This window comes from Pinus tabuliformis, chromosome J (genome assembly GCF_031772625.1).
Source record: "Pinus tabuliformis cultivar Carrire ecotype Pingquan chromosome J, CPIR1, whole genome shotgun sequence".
In the NCBI taxonomy this organism is placed as follows: Eukaryota; Viridiplantae; Streptophyta; class Pinopsida; order Pinales; family Pinaceae; genus Pinus; species Pinus tabuliformis.
Genome location: NC_142295.1, coordinates 426071209 through 426086290, shown reverse-complemented (window position 1 = coordinate 426086290; position 15082 = coordinate 426071209). Strand labels below are relative to the sequence as shown.

Sequence of the window (15082 nt, the reverse complement as noted above, 5' to 3'; positions counted from 1 at the left end):
CAAAACTAATCTTATATTAATTAATTAAATGAAATACATGTCAAAAATCATTAATATATAACTTATTTGTGAAACTAGAAAATTAAAATAAATAAAATTAAAATTTTAAAACTAAAATAGACAGTTACATAAAATAATTATTAAAAATTAAAATACAACTCCTTCCCAACATCAACCATCCTATTTTTGAAAATGGTGAGAAAGACCCTTTTTAAAATAAAAATCATTATTATCTTTTAAAATTTATAAGTTATTTTTAATACTCCACTTGTTGCTAAGGAAATAATAACATGTGAAATAAATGTATAAATGCAGTTTTGAAATGTAAAGATACTCATACAAATAACATAATACTCGTATTCAAATACTCATAACCAAATAACATAACATTGTTGTACAGATATTCTGAAACATTAAATGTCAATAATTTTAAAATGAAAAATACACAATGTTAATGTGTATAATTATATATATATACACACAACACAACATCACATATCACAACACAACACAACACAATACAACAACACAAATAAATAGGTAAAATTTAAGGTTTTAATTGTATAAATTTTAAATATAAACTTTTATTAAATAACAAAATTTTAAATGTAATTTTATGAGTTATTTTTCATGTCAAAGTGCTTGGTATATAAAGTATTCATGTCAAAGTGCTTGGTATATAAAGTATTCATGTGAGAGTAATGTGAAGCAGATTTTTTTTCAAAAACATCAATTCATTTTAAATATTAATTTTTATTAAATAACATAATTTCAAAATGTAATTTTGTGAGTTAATTTTTATAGTCATTTTGGTGGGTATAAAAGGCTATGCTGTGAAAAAGAAGTAAATATGTTCAATCAAATTTTTTTTTTAACACAAAGTTGAATAATTTTTATAAAAGCATTAATTTTAAATTAATTAATTATATAAGTAAAATAAAAAATAAAAAATCATTATATCAGAAATCATATTTTAAGTGACTTGTATCATAAAATTATTGTTTGCTAAACAACTTAAAATAAAATGTTAAAATTAAAAAACTTGTAAAAATAAAAAATAAAAAAGAATAAAAGACAACTATCCAAGACAATGAGACTCCTCCAAGATAGCTTTGGCCATGCTATCTTGGAAGGTTGGGAGAAGGGGTCAACCCCCTCTCCAAAAAAAAACTGATTATGTATTGAAGTATTGTTTTTGAGTGGTACATCAAAAATAATAATACAATTTACAATTACAAAGATTCGTGGTCCTTTTCCAATGCACTCCCCTTCTTGGTCGTGTTCTTTCCATCTACCTTCTTGGTCCCTACATACCATTTAAAAAATTATAATTTTGATAATATTTTTTTTTTTTTCTAAGTAAAGACTAATTCTATTAAGAAAACGTATGGTACAATGTGAAGTTACAAGCAAGAGAACCAAGAACATAGGCAGCCGAAAAGGATTGGTAGTCCACCTCGGCTCCTAAGAGAGAAAGAGAGAAACACAATGATGAGCAAGAAGAAACAAGAAAAACAAAAGAGCAGGATCTGAACAGAGGAATCTACCCAACATGTGTGGAATCCACTATTCTTCATTTTTTCCCTTTCTTTTTTCCAACTTTGACCCACATGATTTGCAAACTGAGATGAGCCGACGAAGAGGTCTCCTTTTCTGAGTCCGAGGTGGAGGTTTCGTGGTTCCTTTTCTGAGAGGCTGGTATGACTGACGAAACCACAGGACCTGCTGAGGATGGATCTGGTTCCGACTCTGCTGCCACACCTTCCATATTCTCTTCCTCTTCATCGGAGCTGGAGTCAAAATCATCCATGGGAAGAGGATCATGAGGCTTCCAGCTTTTGGATTTCTGCTTAGTATTGGCTTTCTTCTTTTGGGCTGGCATCGTGGGACAAGAGCTCTGAAGGTGGCTTGTATGATGGCAGTTGCGGCAGCGAAAGGCTGTGTTCTCGTAATCCAAAATCTGAGTCCAATGGAAATCTCCAATTTTGAGATTAATCTGGTCCGGGAGACCTTTGCTTATGTCTATTTCTGCACAGATCCTGGCGAAAGTGTATAAGCCCTTCTCCCCTCTAGAGACGTCTGTGTCTAATAGTCGGCCTAGAGAGTTGCCAATCCCTTGGAATACCGCAAAGTGCCAAAGATTCGCTGGGAGGTTTGGAAGTCTGACCCAAATGGGGAGTTTGGTGATAACTGCTGTAGAGGGATCGAAATCTGGGAACCAAGGAGTGAGGAATAAACCGGCTGCACCCCAAAACCATGGGCCACCAGTTAAGGCTTTTTGATAGTCCTCATCGAAGGCAAACACTACAATGAAAAATCCCTTTGAGCATAGCAGAACCTTGCAGTTGTTGGTCCAGTTAGAATGGATCCATTGGTAGAGGTCTGCTGTGGGTGGCCATAGCCCATTAAACCTGCAGATAATGCCATGTTCCGCAAAATGCTGGGTTTGCTCATCCAGCGTTGGATGCTTTATTTCTATGGAGGGGGGTTCCTCCAGTTTATCCACCAAGAAAGGCTTGGGAGCTTGAGCATGTGGAGCTGTTCTCTTAGGCATCTTAGCATGGACAGCGTCCTTGTAAGAAAACGCCTCAGCTGAGGATGACTGCCCTGCAGCGCCCCCTATTAAACGAAGGGTAAGAGCAATGGAGGAATTTCTCTGAATGTTGTAAAAATACAGGGGGAAGAGATCCTCGAGTTGTTTACCTTCATGGAGAAGTCGCTGTGCTGCAGAGGGAATCCCCAGCTTGATTTCCAGAGCCTGCTTGAGGTCTTGCACTCGATCCGACATTCTCACCCATTGAAGCAGGGTTTTGCCAGATATAAGCTTGATCTGTATCTGGAATGAGGCAGAGAGACCAGAGTTCTGCTTGCCTCTGCAGATCTGTGATAACAGGCGGCTGGAGCTTTGAAGGGTCATCCAAAAGAGCATCCAGACGCAGTCCAGGGGAGATAAAGAAGAAGCAGTAAATACAAGTAAGGTACCTTCCAGGGTGAAGAAATTATTTTCTTGAGCCGCCGCTTGGAGTAGGCTGAGTGCGTGTTCTGGAAGTTCTCTCTTGACCACTGCGCTTGCAATCCGGAAGGGGTCAGATGATTGAGAGCCGGCGGCCCCAAATTCCAGAGCAAAAAGGCACAGGGGGCGGGGAACCTTCGAAAGAGCTTTAAGACCAATCGGATTCGCAGTGAGGTTATAGATCTGCGATTTTTGCCTGATCTTGACCACTGCGCCTGCAATCCGGAAGGGGGCAAATGTCTGAGAGCCGGCGGCCTCATATTCCAGAGCCGAAGGGCACAGGGGGCGGGGAACCTTCGATAGAGCCTTGAGAACAGTCAGATTCGCTGTGAAGTAATATATCTTCAACGCCATTGTCGAAGGGGCCGAGCGGTATCCAGACTGCGGCCAGAGGAGAGGAGGGGGCGTCTGCACTGCTAGGGTTCATTTTCGAGAGCTAATTTTGATAATATTTTAAGTAACAAACAATTAAATATTTTTTTAAGACCAAATCAAAATTAGTCCATTAAACATGGAGTATGAAATTGCAAAACAATTCCATTTACCTTCTCATATATAATGTTTTGTTACAACACTCTGCATCTGGGTTTGAGTGGAAAAGCTTCCAATCTATTTTTTTTATACCTGTTTCATATAATAAGAAGCTTCAAAGTTGTAATAATAATTTTACCTGTTTCATATAATAAGAAGCTTCAAAATTGTAATAATAATTTTATTTTAAAATAATAGTTGTAACTAATAAAAAATTTACTCACCATTTCACATGCAATTCCATCTTCTCATTTATAACTTCTTGTCAAAAGCCCTCTCTCCTTCCACTTGTTTTATGCCTGTTGGATAAAATAGGAAAAATAAATTTTTGGTTACAAATATACCATTAGATAATAAAAACAAAAACAAAAAAATTAAATACCTTTTCATATTTGATTAAGAATAAAAATTACTTCATTGTAAATTTCACAGAGATATAATTCCTTCCTGGAAGATACTTTAGGAGCCATTAACGCACTTCAAGATTGACTGATTCAATCAAGCTAAGCAACTTGGTAGCTTAGCTTAAAATAAATAACAAAATACATTAAAATAAATTAATTACGTTAAAAAAACATAAATAACAAAATACATTAAAATAAATTAATTACGTTAAAAAAACATGTGCCAGACTCTCTGATTGGTCATTGCGCTCACAGAAGATCAAAATATATTTAAAACATGTATTACATTCATGTGCCACGCTCTGAGGGGAGGTAACTGGGCTCACACAAGTCACTACAGTTGCCTGGCCTGGCCTCAGTAACTCAGTAAGTTAAAAGTTCATTCCTGTAACACTCAAGCAGGCATCTGTCAAATACTTGTAACAGAAGGTGAAACTAAATGACTTCATTAATAACTTAAGTTTGTCTATCCAGTAGTGTGACACCTACATTTGGAGAGCATCAGACTGAATATCTAAAGGTTGCATGTTCCGTCCACACTCACCACATTGCATTTTTCTGTAATCAATTCTTCAAAAGGTTTGTTGAACTAATTAGATAAATGAAGGCATTCCAAGGAACTACTATGACAAAAGAAAAGTTCACTCTACATGGCAAACTGCAACACTCAAGCAAGCATCTGTCAAGTACTTGTAACAGAAGGTGAAACTAAATGACTTCATTAAGAACTTGTATGTCATCCGTAGTGTGACACCTAGGTTTGGAGAGCATCAGACTGAAGGTTGCATGTTCGGTCCACACTCACCACATTGCATTTTCTGTAATTCGTTCTTCAAAAGGTTTGTTGAACTAAATAGATAAATGAAGGCAATCCAAGGAATTACTATGACAAACGAAAGTTCACTCTACATGGCAAACTGTAACACTCAAGAAGGCATCTGTCAAATACGAGCATCACACTGAAGGTTGCATGTTTGGTCCACACTCACCACATTGCATTTTCTGTAATTCGTTCTTCAAAAGGTTTGTTGAACTAAATAGATAAATGAAGGCAATCCAAGGAATTACTATGACAAACGAAAAGTTCACTCTATATGGCAAACTGTAACACTCAAGCAGGCATCTGTCAAATACTTGTTACAGAAGGTGAAACTAAATGACTTCATTAGTAACTTAAGTTTGTCTATCCAGTACTGTAACAGCTAGGTTTAGCAAGGGTCAGACTGAATATCTGAAGGTCCTCACTCACCACATTGCATTTCTTGTAGCTCATTCTTCAAAAGGTTTGTTGGACTAAATAGATAAATGAAGCAAATCCAAAGAATTACTGTGACTATTAAAAAAAACAAAAAAATCACTGTACATGGCAAACTGTACCAACGCAAGCAGGCATCTGCCAAATACTTGTAACAGAAGGCTGGCTCTCACAGACTTTTGAAGTGAAATATGATGCCTTGAGCACTGACATGAACACCGGTCAGGCAAAATCAGTAGCCTATTTCTTTTCAAAGTAGAAATTGATTCACAAAGAGAAGCTTTTATGCATCTATGATAAGGAAATCCTAAATATTGACCCTTATGCATGTTGTCGAAAAATTCAAGCAATATTTATCCGGACAACACCTCAAAATTGGAAGAGCATGAAACTTTGAAGTATTCATTTCTTATATATGCTATCTATCGTAGAACTGGGATAGAAAAAAAATTATTAGCTGTATGTGCAAAAGATGAGAGGGCAGCTGATAGGCTACAAAACTCCAAAAAAACCTAGGAGGAGGACAATGGGTATGCATTTCCAGGCAATCTGATTTTTTTATAAGAATTGCACATATCTAGTACCGAAATCCATATTTTAACAAGGCGGAGATAGAAGAATGCCAATCCTCATCTGCTGTTGGTCAAAAGTTGACATTCCAGTGGTACTAGGACATTCCAAGGATCTGGAACTTCTCATGCAAGCTATTCAATCAAAGTCCTGATAAATAAGCGGATTTAGGCATTGCACAAGTAGAAACCTCTTGATCCACCATCAGCAGAGATTGACCATCTTAAATCTTGCCCTAAACTTGAAAGACTTCTCGATTGGAAAGAAGATGGCAATTCAGTCTCCGTAAATTGCAATGGTTTTCAAATGGGAAAAAACTTTACCCTAATTAAACTCGAGTGGATCCAAATGGTTGTTCATGGGAGCTAGACTGTGAATCAGAACTACGCATTGGTATATCTACCGCGGCACAGACACCTTATTTGGACATGGTAACAAACTATGCAAATGACCAATTATCAAATCAAAATACTGAGTGCTAGAGACTGATAACAAAGTGACCAACCAATTATCAAATCAAGACATTGAGTAGCGCAGACTGATCACTAAGTGACCAATTTTAAATCAGAGGGAAGATACACAACCGATTACACTGATTAAGAAAACAAACAATACCATATACGTATACATAGAAACCCCAAGTACCCCAGATATAAGTTATAGATAAAGTTTACTGTTCGTCCTCACAGCAAGCTATTCATAGAGCAATCCTGACACCCTTTCTTTGTGAAAAATCTAGACACGTCACGAGAATTGTGTGCCATACAGCAGCCCAAAAAGTCTAGACACTTGATTATGATTAATCGTGTGAGTCATCAAATAAAAAGCCTGCTAATAAAGTCATCAAGAGACACACGCATCAATAAACTGTGTATTCTAAGCTGCAAGACATGCTGAATTGGGTCTGTTCTGGTTAATAGCAATATGTCAGCCCTCCATCTCTAATTATTGGGTGCACAATAGGTGATCGTGTCAATTAAAATCTTCTCACCATTGGCATCCAACCAACCAGAATGACCAGGTTCATCTGAATGTTTACTGGCCAGATGCTCTTGCACCCTTTTCCTCCCCACCATCCAGAATACCCTTCTTTCTCATAGCTTCATGGGCAGATCCTTTTAATTGACATCCACTTTCTGCATTTATTTAGCTTAGTTGAAGGGAAAACCCCAGAAGAAGGGATAGAAAGTAGATAACCAACACCAACAGTTTGGTTTGACTGCTCCTAATGATGCCTCATAAGATGGGTTACTAAAAAAAGGTTCACAAGGGTGGCTCAAGATACCTCATAAGATAGGTTATGAAAAAAAAAAAAATTCCCAAAGGGTGTGTTATAGCACCTTACTGGTAACATCATCCTCTTACATCCATGCTCATTTCTGGCTCCATATTTCATCTACCTCACTGGTGGATTTCTCGTACCTTTAAAATCCCTTATAGGCTCATTCCTAAAGTATATTTAAGGATAAATTTTAAATTAATTGAATTTCTATCTTACTGATTTGAAAGTCCCTTACTGGCTCATTCCTCAAGCAGTTTTAAGTATGCATTTTAAATCAATTATAATGAAGTCAAAAGACTAAAGGAATTTGGCTCATTCCTAAAGCAGTTTTAAGGATGCATTTTAAATCAATTATAATAAAGTCAGAAGACTAAAGGAATCTGGCTCATTCCTAAAGCAGTTTTAAAGATGCATTTTAAATCAATTATAATGAAGCTAACAAGTGAATGTACCATAGGGCCTACCTACATTACGCTCCTATGTTATAATTGTATATAGTGCAATTAAAAATATTCAGAAAGTGCGAACATTTTTACATTTTCTTTGTCCACTTTAGCAGGAGATGGACTATGAGTTGGGATAAGAGTTATCCACCAACCATAGTTGGTTGTTATAGGAAGGGGGGAGAGAATATTTGGGTGGTTTCCTTTTGGTGAAGTTTTTCTGCACTATTTTTGTACCTTTTAGGAGGGTTAAATATTTAGACTATCCATTCCTCAGCAAACTCATCAATGGATAACCTGGCACTTCCTTGTAAGTTATGAGGGAACCCCAACCACATTGCTGTAGGGAAAAATTAATAAATGGAACTTGTTAAAGGCATAACATATATGGATGGAATTAGATAGATAAGAATGTACTTGTAATTCTTCTAAGATCAATATGCAAGGGAATGCAAAGCATAAACGCTAGTGTATTACTCTCTTAAATTGAAAAAACCTTAAAGGCATTTTTATGGGCCTGGGTTATAGAAATGTTTGCAGTAGTAGACTGAATAGAAAGGAAAATGTAAGAAGTACATTTCTTTTCAACCTTTTCCAAACCATTTATGTAGGGATTGAATATTGTGCAGAATGAATTGTACTACTAGCCTCTACATATTGAACTTCTACAAAAGGTTTCTAAGAATAAGACTCTGGAAACCCCAAAATCTTTTTTAGACTTGGTTATTAGAGGGTTTTATGCTAATGCTAAATCAGCACAAATAAGTTGAAATTTCATAAACAATATTCAAAAAATAAAACCTAATAAACAATACCAAAAAAATAAAACCCAAAGAATTTGAAGACCTAAACACATCACAGATTATGAAATAAAACCCAAAGAAATTGAAGAACCAAACACATCACAGATTGTGGTTCTGATCAGGGAATGCAGAATTATTTGTACTACTAGCCTCTACATATTGAACTTCTACAAAAGGTTTCTAAGAAGAAGACTCTGGAAACCCCAAAATCTTTTTTAGACTTGGTTATTAGAGGGTTTTATGCTATAATGCTAAATCAGCACAAATAAGTTGAAATTTCATAAACAATATTCAAAAAATAAAACCTAATAAACAATACCAAAAAAATAAAACCCAAAGAATTTGAAGAACGAAACACATCACAGATTATCAAATAAAACCCCAAAGAAATTGAAGAACCAAACACATCACAGATTATAAACTTCTAAAAACAATTTCTTAGAAGAAATTTCTGGAAACCTGAAACCTTATTTAGATTTGAACATTCAAGGGTTTTATGCTAACACTAAATCACTCTCAATTTATTGAACTTTGATAACAATACTCAAAAATTAAAACCTATTAGGACATAAAGAGTACCAAAAAAAACTAAAGACAAAAACATAAAAGAACCAAACTCATCAAAGATTATAAAATCTTTCCCAACCCTTACATGCAAATGCAATTGGGAATAAGAAGTTTTTAACTAAAACCATAGTGCATATGTATCTAATCCCTAATCTTATGAGATAGGAGAGAAACCAAAAAGTTAACGTTAATCTCACCTGTAATCTAAAAAATACACCACAGCCCTGTTTTCCAGGATGGTCATATAGTTCTTCACCTGCACCTCAAGAGAAAACGGCACAAGTTAATCCAAAGAAAAAAAAAATATGATAAAACTTCTGGTAAAACACTAATCTATCCATGAGATAGTGAAATACAATTATGTCATCTGATAATGTATTTAAATCTGATAATTTAAATACCAAATAGATAAAACAGTACCTACCTTCTCAGTCTTCACAATTAAATCAATCATCCCGTCTTATGCTCATTGCAACATCGCCCTCCCTCTTTTGCTCATTGCGACATCGCCCTAGCTCTTTGACCAACCACCAAAACCAAAAGCAAAAGAACAGCAAACAAACCCAAATCTACACCAACCACCAGAACCAAAAAAACAGCAAACAAACCCAAATCTAGACCAACCAGGAAAAGAAAATAAACAGAAACAAAATAGATAAAAAGTAAAAGAAAATGCAGACAGAAATTAAGCATGGCCATGCTCCAGGAAAAAAAGAAAACACAGAGTATCAAAATGCAACAAACAGCAAAATCTGTCCTGCTCTTCTGTCTAAACCCAACAAATTCCAAAATCTGTCAGGCTCTATTATCTAATTTGTTCTGCCAATCTCCTTCTCCACCAAGCTCCAGCGAAAATAAGCCCACCATCTCTCCAATCTTCTGCTTTCTCCTTCTCCGCCAAGCTCCAGCTAAAAATAAGAAGCCCACCATCTCTCAGATCTTCTGCTCTCCACTCTTGCTCTGTCGGCCAAGGTAGCAAATGAAAGGCCAAAATTCTCCACTCTGGCTCCTGCCGGCCAGGCTAGCAAATGCCTACCAACTACCATCTATCAGATACTCTACAATCTTTAGCCTTCCACTCTTTCTTGCTCTGCCGGCCATGCGTGTAACTGTGATAATATATATCGGATTTCAATAATTTCGAAAGTTTTTCCCTCTTTCAAATTCCCCGCTAGCATCCGCACAGAGCCCAATGCCGCCTTTGACATCAAAATGTGTATTTAAAATATGATCTGCACAGAGACCAATGTGACCGTTGAAATTAAAATATGGTTATGTGCATTGAACTGTGCACCATGTACTTGTAACCTGTTTTTATTATTATTTATAGTTTGGAGTGGTTTATTTGTTATAAAAAATAAAAATAATAATAAGAAGTTTATTAATCATTAAAAATGTTATTTTTATGGATTTTATTAAAAATTTGATATTAATTTTAAATAATAGATATATATATTATTTTTTAAGAGTAATGTAATGTATAGGTTTATGATAATTCATAGTATTTTATATATTATCATTGTAAAATATATAAATAAAAACAAATATATTATGAGAATAAAATATATAAAGGAAAACAAATTATAGATATAAATAAATTGTATTTTAAGATAAGTAAAGTGTAATGTATACCAAGGTTCTACACAATTGCATACAAGACACCCTATCAAAGAAACTAACTAGGAATCTCTCTCAAATATTAGAGAGTTTGATGTGCCTAGAAAGTCCTAGATGTCCTCACACCTTCATTCTTTGACATTATGCCCTATGATATATTTTCAAAAGTATAAACATTTTTGGATCTCCAAATTCCATGAAAAAAATATGAATAAATGTAGAGCACGAAATTGGTGGTTTACAAACATCCAATCCCGTAAGCAAGCCTCAATAGCTGTAGAGTTCCAAATTAGCACTATAATTTATGATATGTAGTGATTAAAAAAGTTTTAGAGAAGTCATAACAAGATCTTTGTGATGAGATTCTATTAATGGGAGATTTACATAATAACCATTCCTCGAAAAGAGAATCTCTATACATATAAATGTTTACTAAAGGTAGAGCAGGAAATTGGTGGTTTACAAACATCCAATCCTGGAAGCAAGCCTCAATAGATGTAGAGTTCCGATCAACACTATAATTTATGATATGTAGTGATTAAAAAAGTTTTAGAGAAGTCATAACAAGATCTTTGTGATGAGATTCTATTAATGGGAGATTCACATAATAACCATTACTCTAAAAGAGAATCTCTATATATATGAATGTTTACTATGTGAGCTCAAATTAGGTTCTAATCAAGAAAAATCATTGTGCTCTATATGTATAAAGAGAAGTTGAAAATGAGATGTATATGATGATACATTGTTTCACCTATGAACAAGTATAGCACAAAATAACAAATGGTTTAGGAAATGGGGTATTTGCTTGAACACGTGTCCCATAAACAATAAAGAGATAAAAGTTTTTATTATGGATAATTTCCACAAGCTTACTTGGGATAAGGAGCTAGGGAGAAAGAAAAAATACTATATAGAAGTGTTTAATCTCACTCGTAATCATCAACAAAAAGGATACATAAAGGTCAATATTTCTTGGAGAGCCAAAATTATTATTGCTCAGTTAAGGTCTAATTCTCATCAACTCCGCTGTGAAACAAGGCATTGAAAAAGGCCAAAAGAAGTGTGGGAGGAAAAAGTTTGTATTTTTTGTTCTTCGAGAAAAGTGGAAACAGAAAAGCACTTCATTTTAATATGTGAGGCCTTCAAATACAACAGGGAAAGTTATCGAGATATTCTAACAGCTAGCTCTTGGGATAATCTATTTAGCGAAGGATTTGTCAATAAGCTGGGAATGATTATTGTAAGAATTCACAAAAAAAAGGTAGAGTACATCAACCAAATGAAAAAGCAATCCGTCCCATAAACTATCTTTAGCCTCGTGAATGTTAAAATGATTTTCTTTTCTTTTTTCTTTAATCTATAATTAATCTAAAATAAGAAAAAATCAGCTTATAATTTATGATATGAACAAAAATTTTCGTGCACTAAATATGTTGTATGAAACATTATTAAATTTAAACAATGTCTAATCATTATTTTATAACAAAACTTTGTTAATATTATGTAGAATGTGAAAAATTAAACGCTTTTGCTCATCGCAATTAAAAATTATTTATTATTTTATAAGAAAATATTTCGTTCGAATTTCCTGCTTCTCGTTAAGTTAACGTTATAGCCTTTATCGAATAGTGGAGATGAGGCTTCAATTGTTCTGTCACCAGCGTTACCAAAGTTGCTTTGGTCTTAACGCAAAGCAACCATCGAGGAGGAGCTAAGTCCGTTGGAGAAGATTGGTCGGATCTAGTTAGGTTTTCTTATCTTCTAATCTTATCTATTGCTTATAGGAAAAGTCTAAAACACTTTAAAGTATTGTTCTATATACAGCTACTTATCTAGGGAATTAGTATTTATCCATAGATACCAAATTCTCCAAAACACCCTGTTGTACCTATTCCTGTTGCAACTCATTCTCTTGTCTATGCAACTCATTTTCTTCCCTGAGTTGCTGATTCAGCACATGCAACTCCTTATATGTTATGTTCTCTTCCTTCGTATGATCTCCATCTTGCGTCGTCAACTCATAACCTGAGTCTCTGAAGTTGCTTTCATCACAAGTGGATATGCTTGAGCTTCTGCAACTTTGTTTCACCTTTGTGTTGTCAACAACCTTCCTCTTGCGTTCGTTGGATCAGTATGTTGTCTTCAAATGTTGTTCATGGTGTTTCTTCCTATGATATTGTTCTCGTCATATCTTGATGTCCTTGTCTACGAACAACTTGATGTTTTCATGGGTAGGAAAGTTCATAAACACTTGATCGACTACATCCCCAAGTGTGCTCTGAACGGTGTCTTCGACTCTACTCTCTTGGAAACCATTGCACCTGTGCTGCTGAGAGGCAAATGAACACCTATGATACCTGGAGACATGGAAACACTCATGGCAAGCAATAGGTGAGTCGAAAACCAAAATGAACTTGAGGATTGATTTGCAACATACCTGTGTGACTGATCATGAAGGTCACGCAATTTCCGCCAGGAGGTTGGGAGACGGAATGCCAAAACTGCGCAAGGCATAGTCTGGGTTGTCAGGAGGCTGACTGACTGCTGGAACTGCGCAATGCACAGTCCAGCCTGGCCTACTGAGGACTGAAATTGTGCAATCTGCAATTTCAGTCAGTAGTGACATGCAACCAGCAAACTTCATTGTGTAGTTTCTAGGGCCAACGGGACACTGCCTCCAAGAATTGTGTAGTACAAGCCTGGACATGAGTGCCTGGCTAGACTTGCACATTTTCTAGAGGGAAGGCAGAGCCTTCGCTTCCGAAAATACGCAGTTATAGCTGAACAAGGCACAATCCGAGCCAAGACAGCCCAGTTCGGCTCACGGGCAAATGAAAACGTGAGACGTGTGAATGCATGACGAGATGAGTGCAAACAAGAGTGAATGATCATTCATGCAAACAACAAGTGCAGGATTCAGGAAACGAGAAATCATGTAAGTGTGTGAAACGAGTCGCCACAATGACGACGGTCCGTGCAAAAACAGTTTCATCCATGCAACAGCAGTGAGATGTTAACGGAAATTGAAATGATGCTAGTACAAGCTAGTGTGCATGTAAACAACAACAAGTGCTCATTGAAATTAAACAGACAGGACTCACACAAAGCGAAACACAAAAAGAGACAAAATCATAGCGCAAGTCATGAACAGCGTGCTTACCCCAAGAAAACTGAGCTGAATGTGCCAATGACTCCTAGATGGAATGTGGGATGTCAGAGCTACGAGGTCAATGCGAAGAAAGAGCTCTGTAGCGTCTGGTTCATGAGTTTTGATCAAATCGAAGATGTGACGCGCATGCCACAAATCTAGGAAGAGCGACATTTGGTGAGAGGTTTCTGAAATGATCCTTGCATGTAACCTCCAGCTACTAAAGATAGGCCCCTAAATCAAGGGATGCCTTTGCATGATGCCTTGGGAGAAATAGTCCATGCATGCAAATCAGTTTTACTCAGTCCCGGAGGGAACTAGTCAACCTGAAGGCACATGCATCGATCTGCGAGCTTGGGATAAAAATTTGTGCAGTTTCTGGGTTCAGCAGAGATGGCTATACCAGAGAGATTTCCTAATTTATGAGAGGAATAGGTGACTGTCTCCTAGGATTATGCAAATTTTAGGTGGATTTGCGCAATTTATGTTAGCTGCTAGGATGGTTGTCCCAGAGGGATTGTGCAATTTCTGGGGTGAGCAACTGACTACTACCTAGAATTGCACAATTTATGGGCTGAGCTGCTAACTATTTCCCATAATTGCGCAATTTATGGGTTGAGCAGCCCTCCTAGGAGGAATTTCACAATTTTCTCAGTGAATAGTGACAGGCAGAATTACACAATTCTCGAACCCAGCAGGCTGCTAGACAGAATTGCGCAATTTCTAGACGGAAAGCTGGTGTCCCTCCAAAATTGTGCAATTTCTTGAGAGAGCTGCTCAGCCTGCATTGGGACCAAGTCCGGTTAAATAGCCTATGAAGGGGATGCAACAAGTTTTGACGGACAGACTGTCATTCTGCAAGAAAATCACTTAAGCTTGTGTACTTGACAAGACAAGACATGTTGTTGTGAAAGGTTGGTAGGGAGGCTCCAAAACGAAGCTAAGGCAAATTTTTGGAGGGTGGTTGTATCCTCTACAACACTTGGTGACACAATTGTAGAACTTCAGCTCCGTGAATGGACCTTGTTCGTGAAAATCAATTCTAACACCTTCGGAAGTATTGTTCAGTTCTCAGTTCGTCTTGGTTTCCACACTTGCTTGAATGTAAGATGTAACATCTGCCAAGCTCTTGGTCGATTGACACACATTCCAAGCCAAGTCAACACAATTGTTTCAATTGGGGTTAAAGGGTATATTGGTGCATAAGAAGTATAGTCGTCATATCCTTAGTTTCATATATGGTGTTGCTCCACTGCCAGCAGGCCTGAATAGTACCCCGGCGGAGTCACGCAGCAACACAAACATTGCTCTACTGCCAGCGAGCCTAGTCAGTACCCCAACAGAGTTACATACATCACTTCTCTATGCAAGAAGCCTTTCTCTTCCTTCACCTTATTCATTTTCATTTTATTTTTTTTCTTTTTTCACTTTTTCATTTTTTTCATT

General features: G+C 36.4%; 2 protein-coding genes and 1 long non-coding RNA gene across 4 annotated transcripts in view; 1 reads left to right on the top strand and 2 right to left on the bottom strand.

Moving 5' to 3' along the window:
• LOC149227639 (uncharacterized) overlaps window positions 1–15082 on the top strand; it is a 122195-nt gene that overhangs the window by 15757 nt on the left and 91356 nt on the right. The window lies entirely within an intron of this gene.
• Window positions 1280–9942, bottom strand: LOC149227641 (uncharacterized). The gene is made up of 5 exons (XR_016247156.1): window positions 9293–9942; window positions 9066–9124; window positions 3769–3843; window positions 3559–3637; window positions 1280–1306 (listed from the first exon to the last, which is right to left on the bottom strand). It is a non-coding gene; the product is annotated as an uncharacterized LOC149227641 (long non-coding RNA).
• On the bottom strand, window positions 1452–3439 carry LOC149227642 (uncharacterized). 2 transcript variants are annotated; one of them, XM_089377849.1, is made up of 2 exons: window positions 2704–3439; window positions 1452–2619 (listed from the first exon to the last, which is right to left on the bottom strand). In XM_089377849.1, the coding sequence occupies exons 1-2, from the start codon at window positions 3365–3367 to the stop codon at window positions 1574–1576; spliced, it is 1710 nt and encodes a 569-aa protein (XP_089233975.1). In that variant the 5' UTR covers window positions 3368–3439; the 3' UTR covers window positions 1452–1573. The 2 variants fall into 2 exon arrangements, with proteins under 2 accessions (XP_089233975.1, XP_089233976.1); XM_089377850.1 differs by having other exon boundaries at window positions 1452–2607.

Bases quoted from the DNA above. Each gene is read 5' to 3' on its own strand.
- LOC149227642 (XM_089377849.1), bottom strand. From the start codon at position 3,367: ATGGCGTTGAAGATATATTACTTCACAGCGAATCTGACTGTTCTCAAG. The intron at 2,620-2,703 runs GTAAACAACTCG...TTCGTTTAATAG, and splicing joins ACAGCGACTTCTCCATGAAG to GGGGCGCTGCAGGGCAGTCA.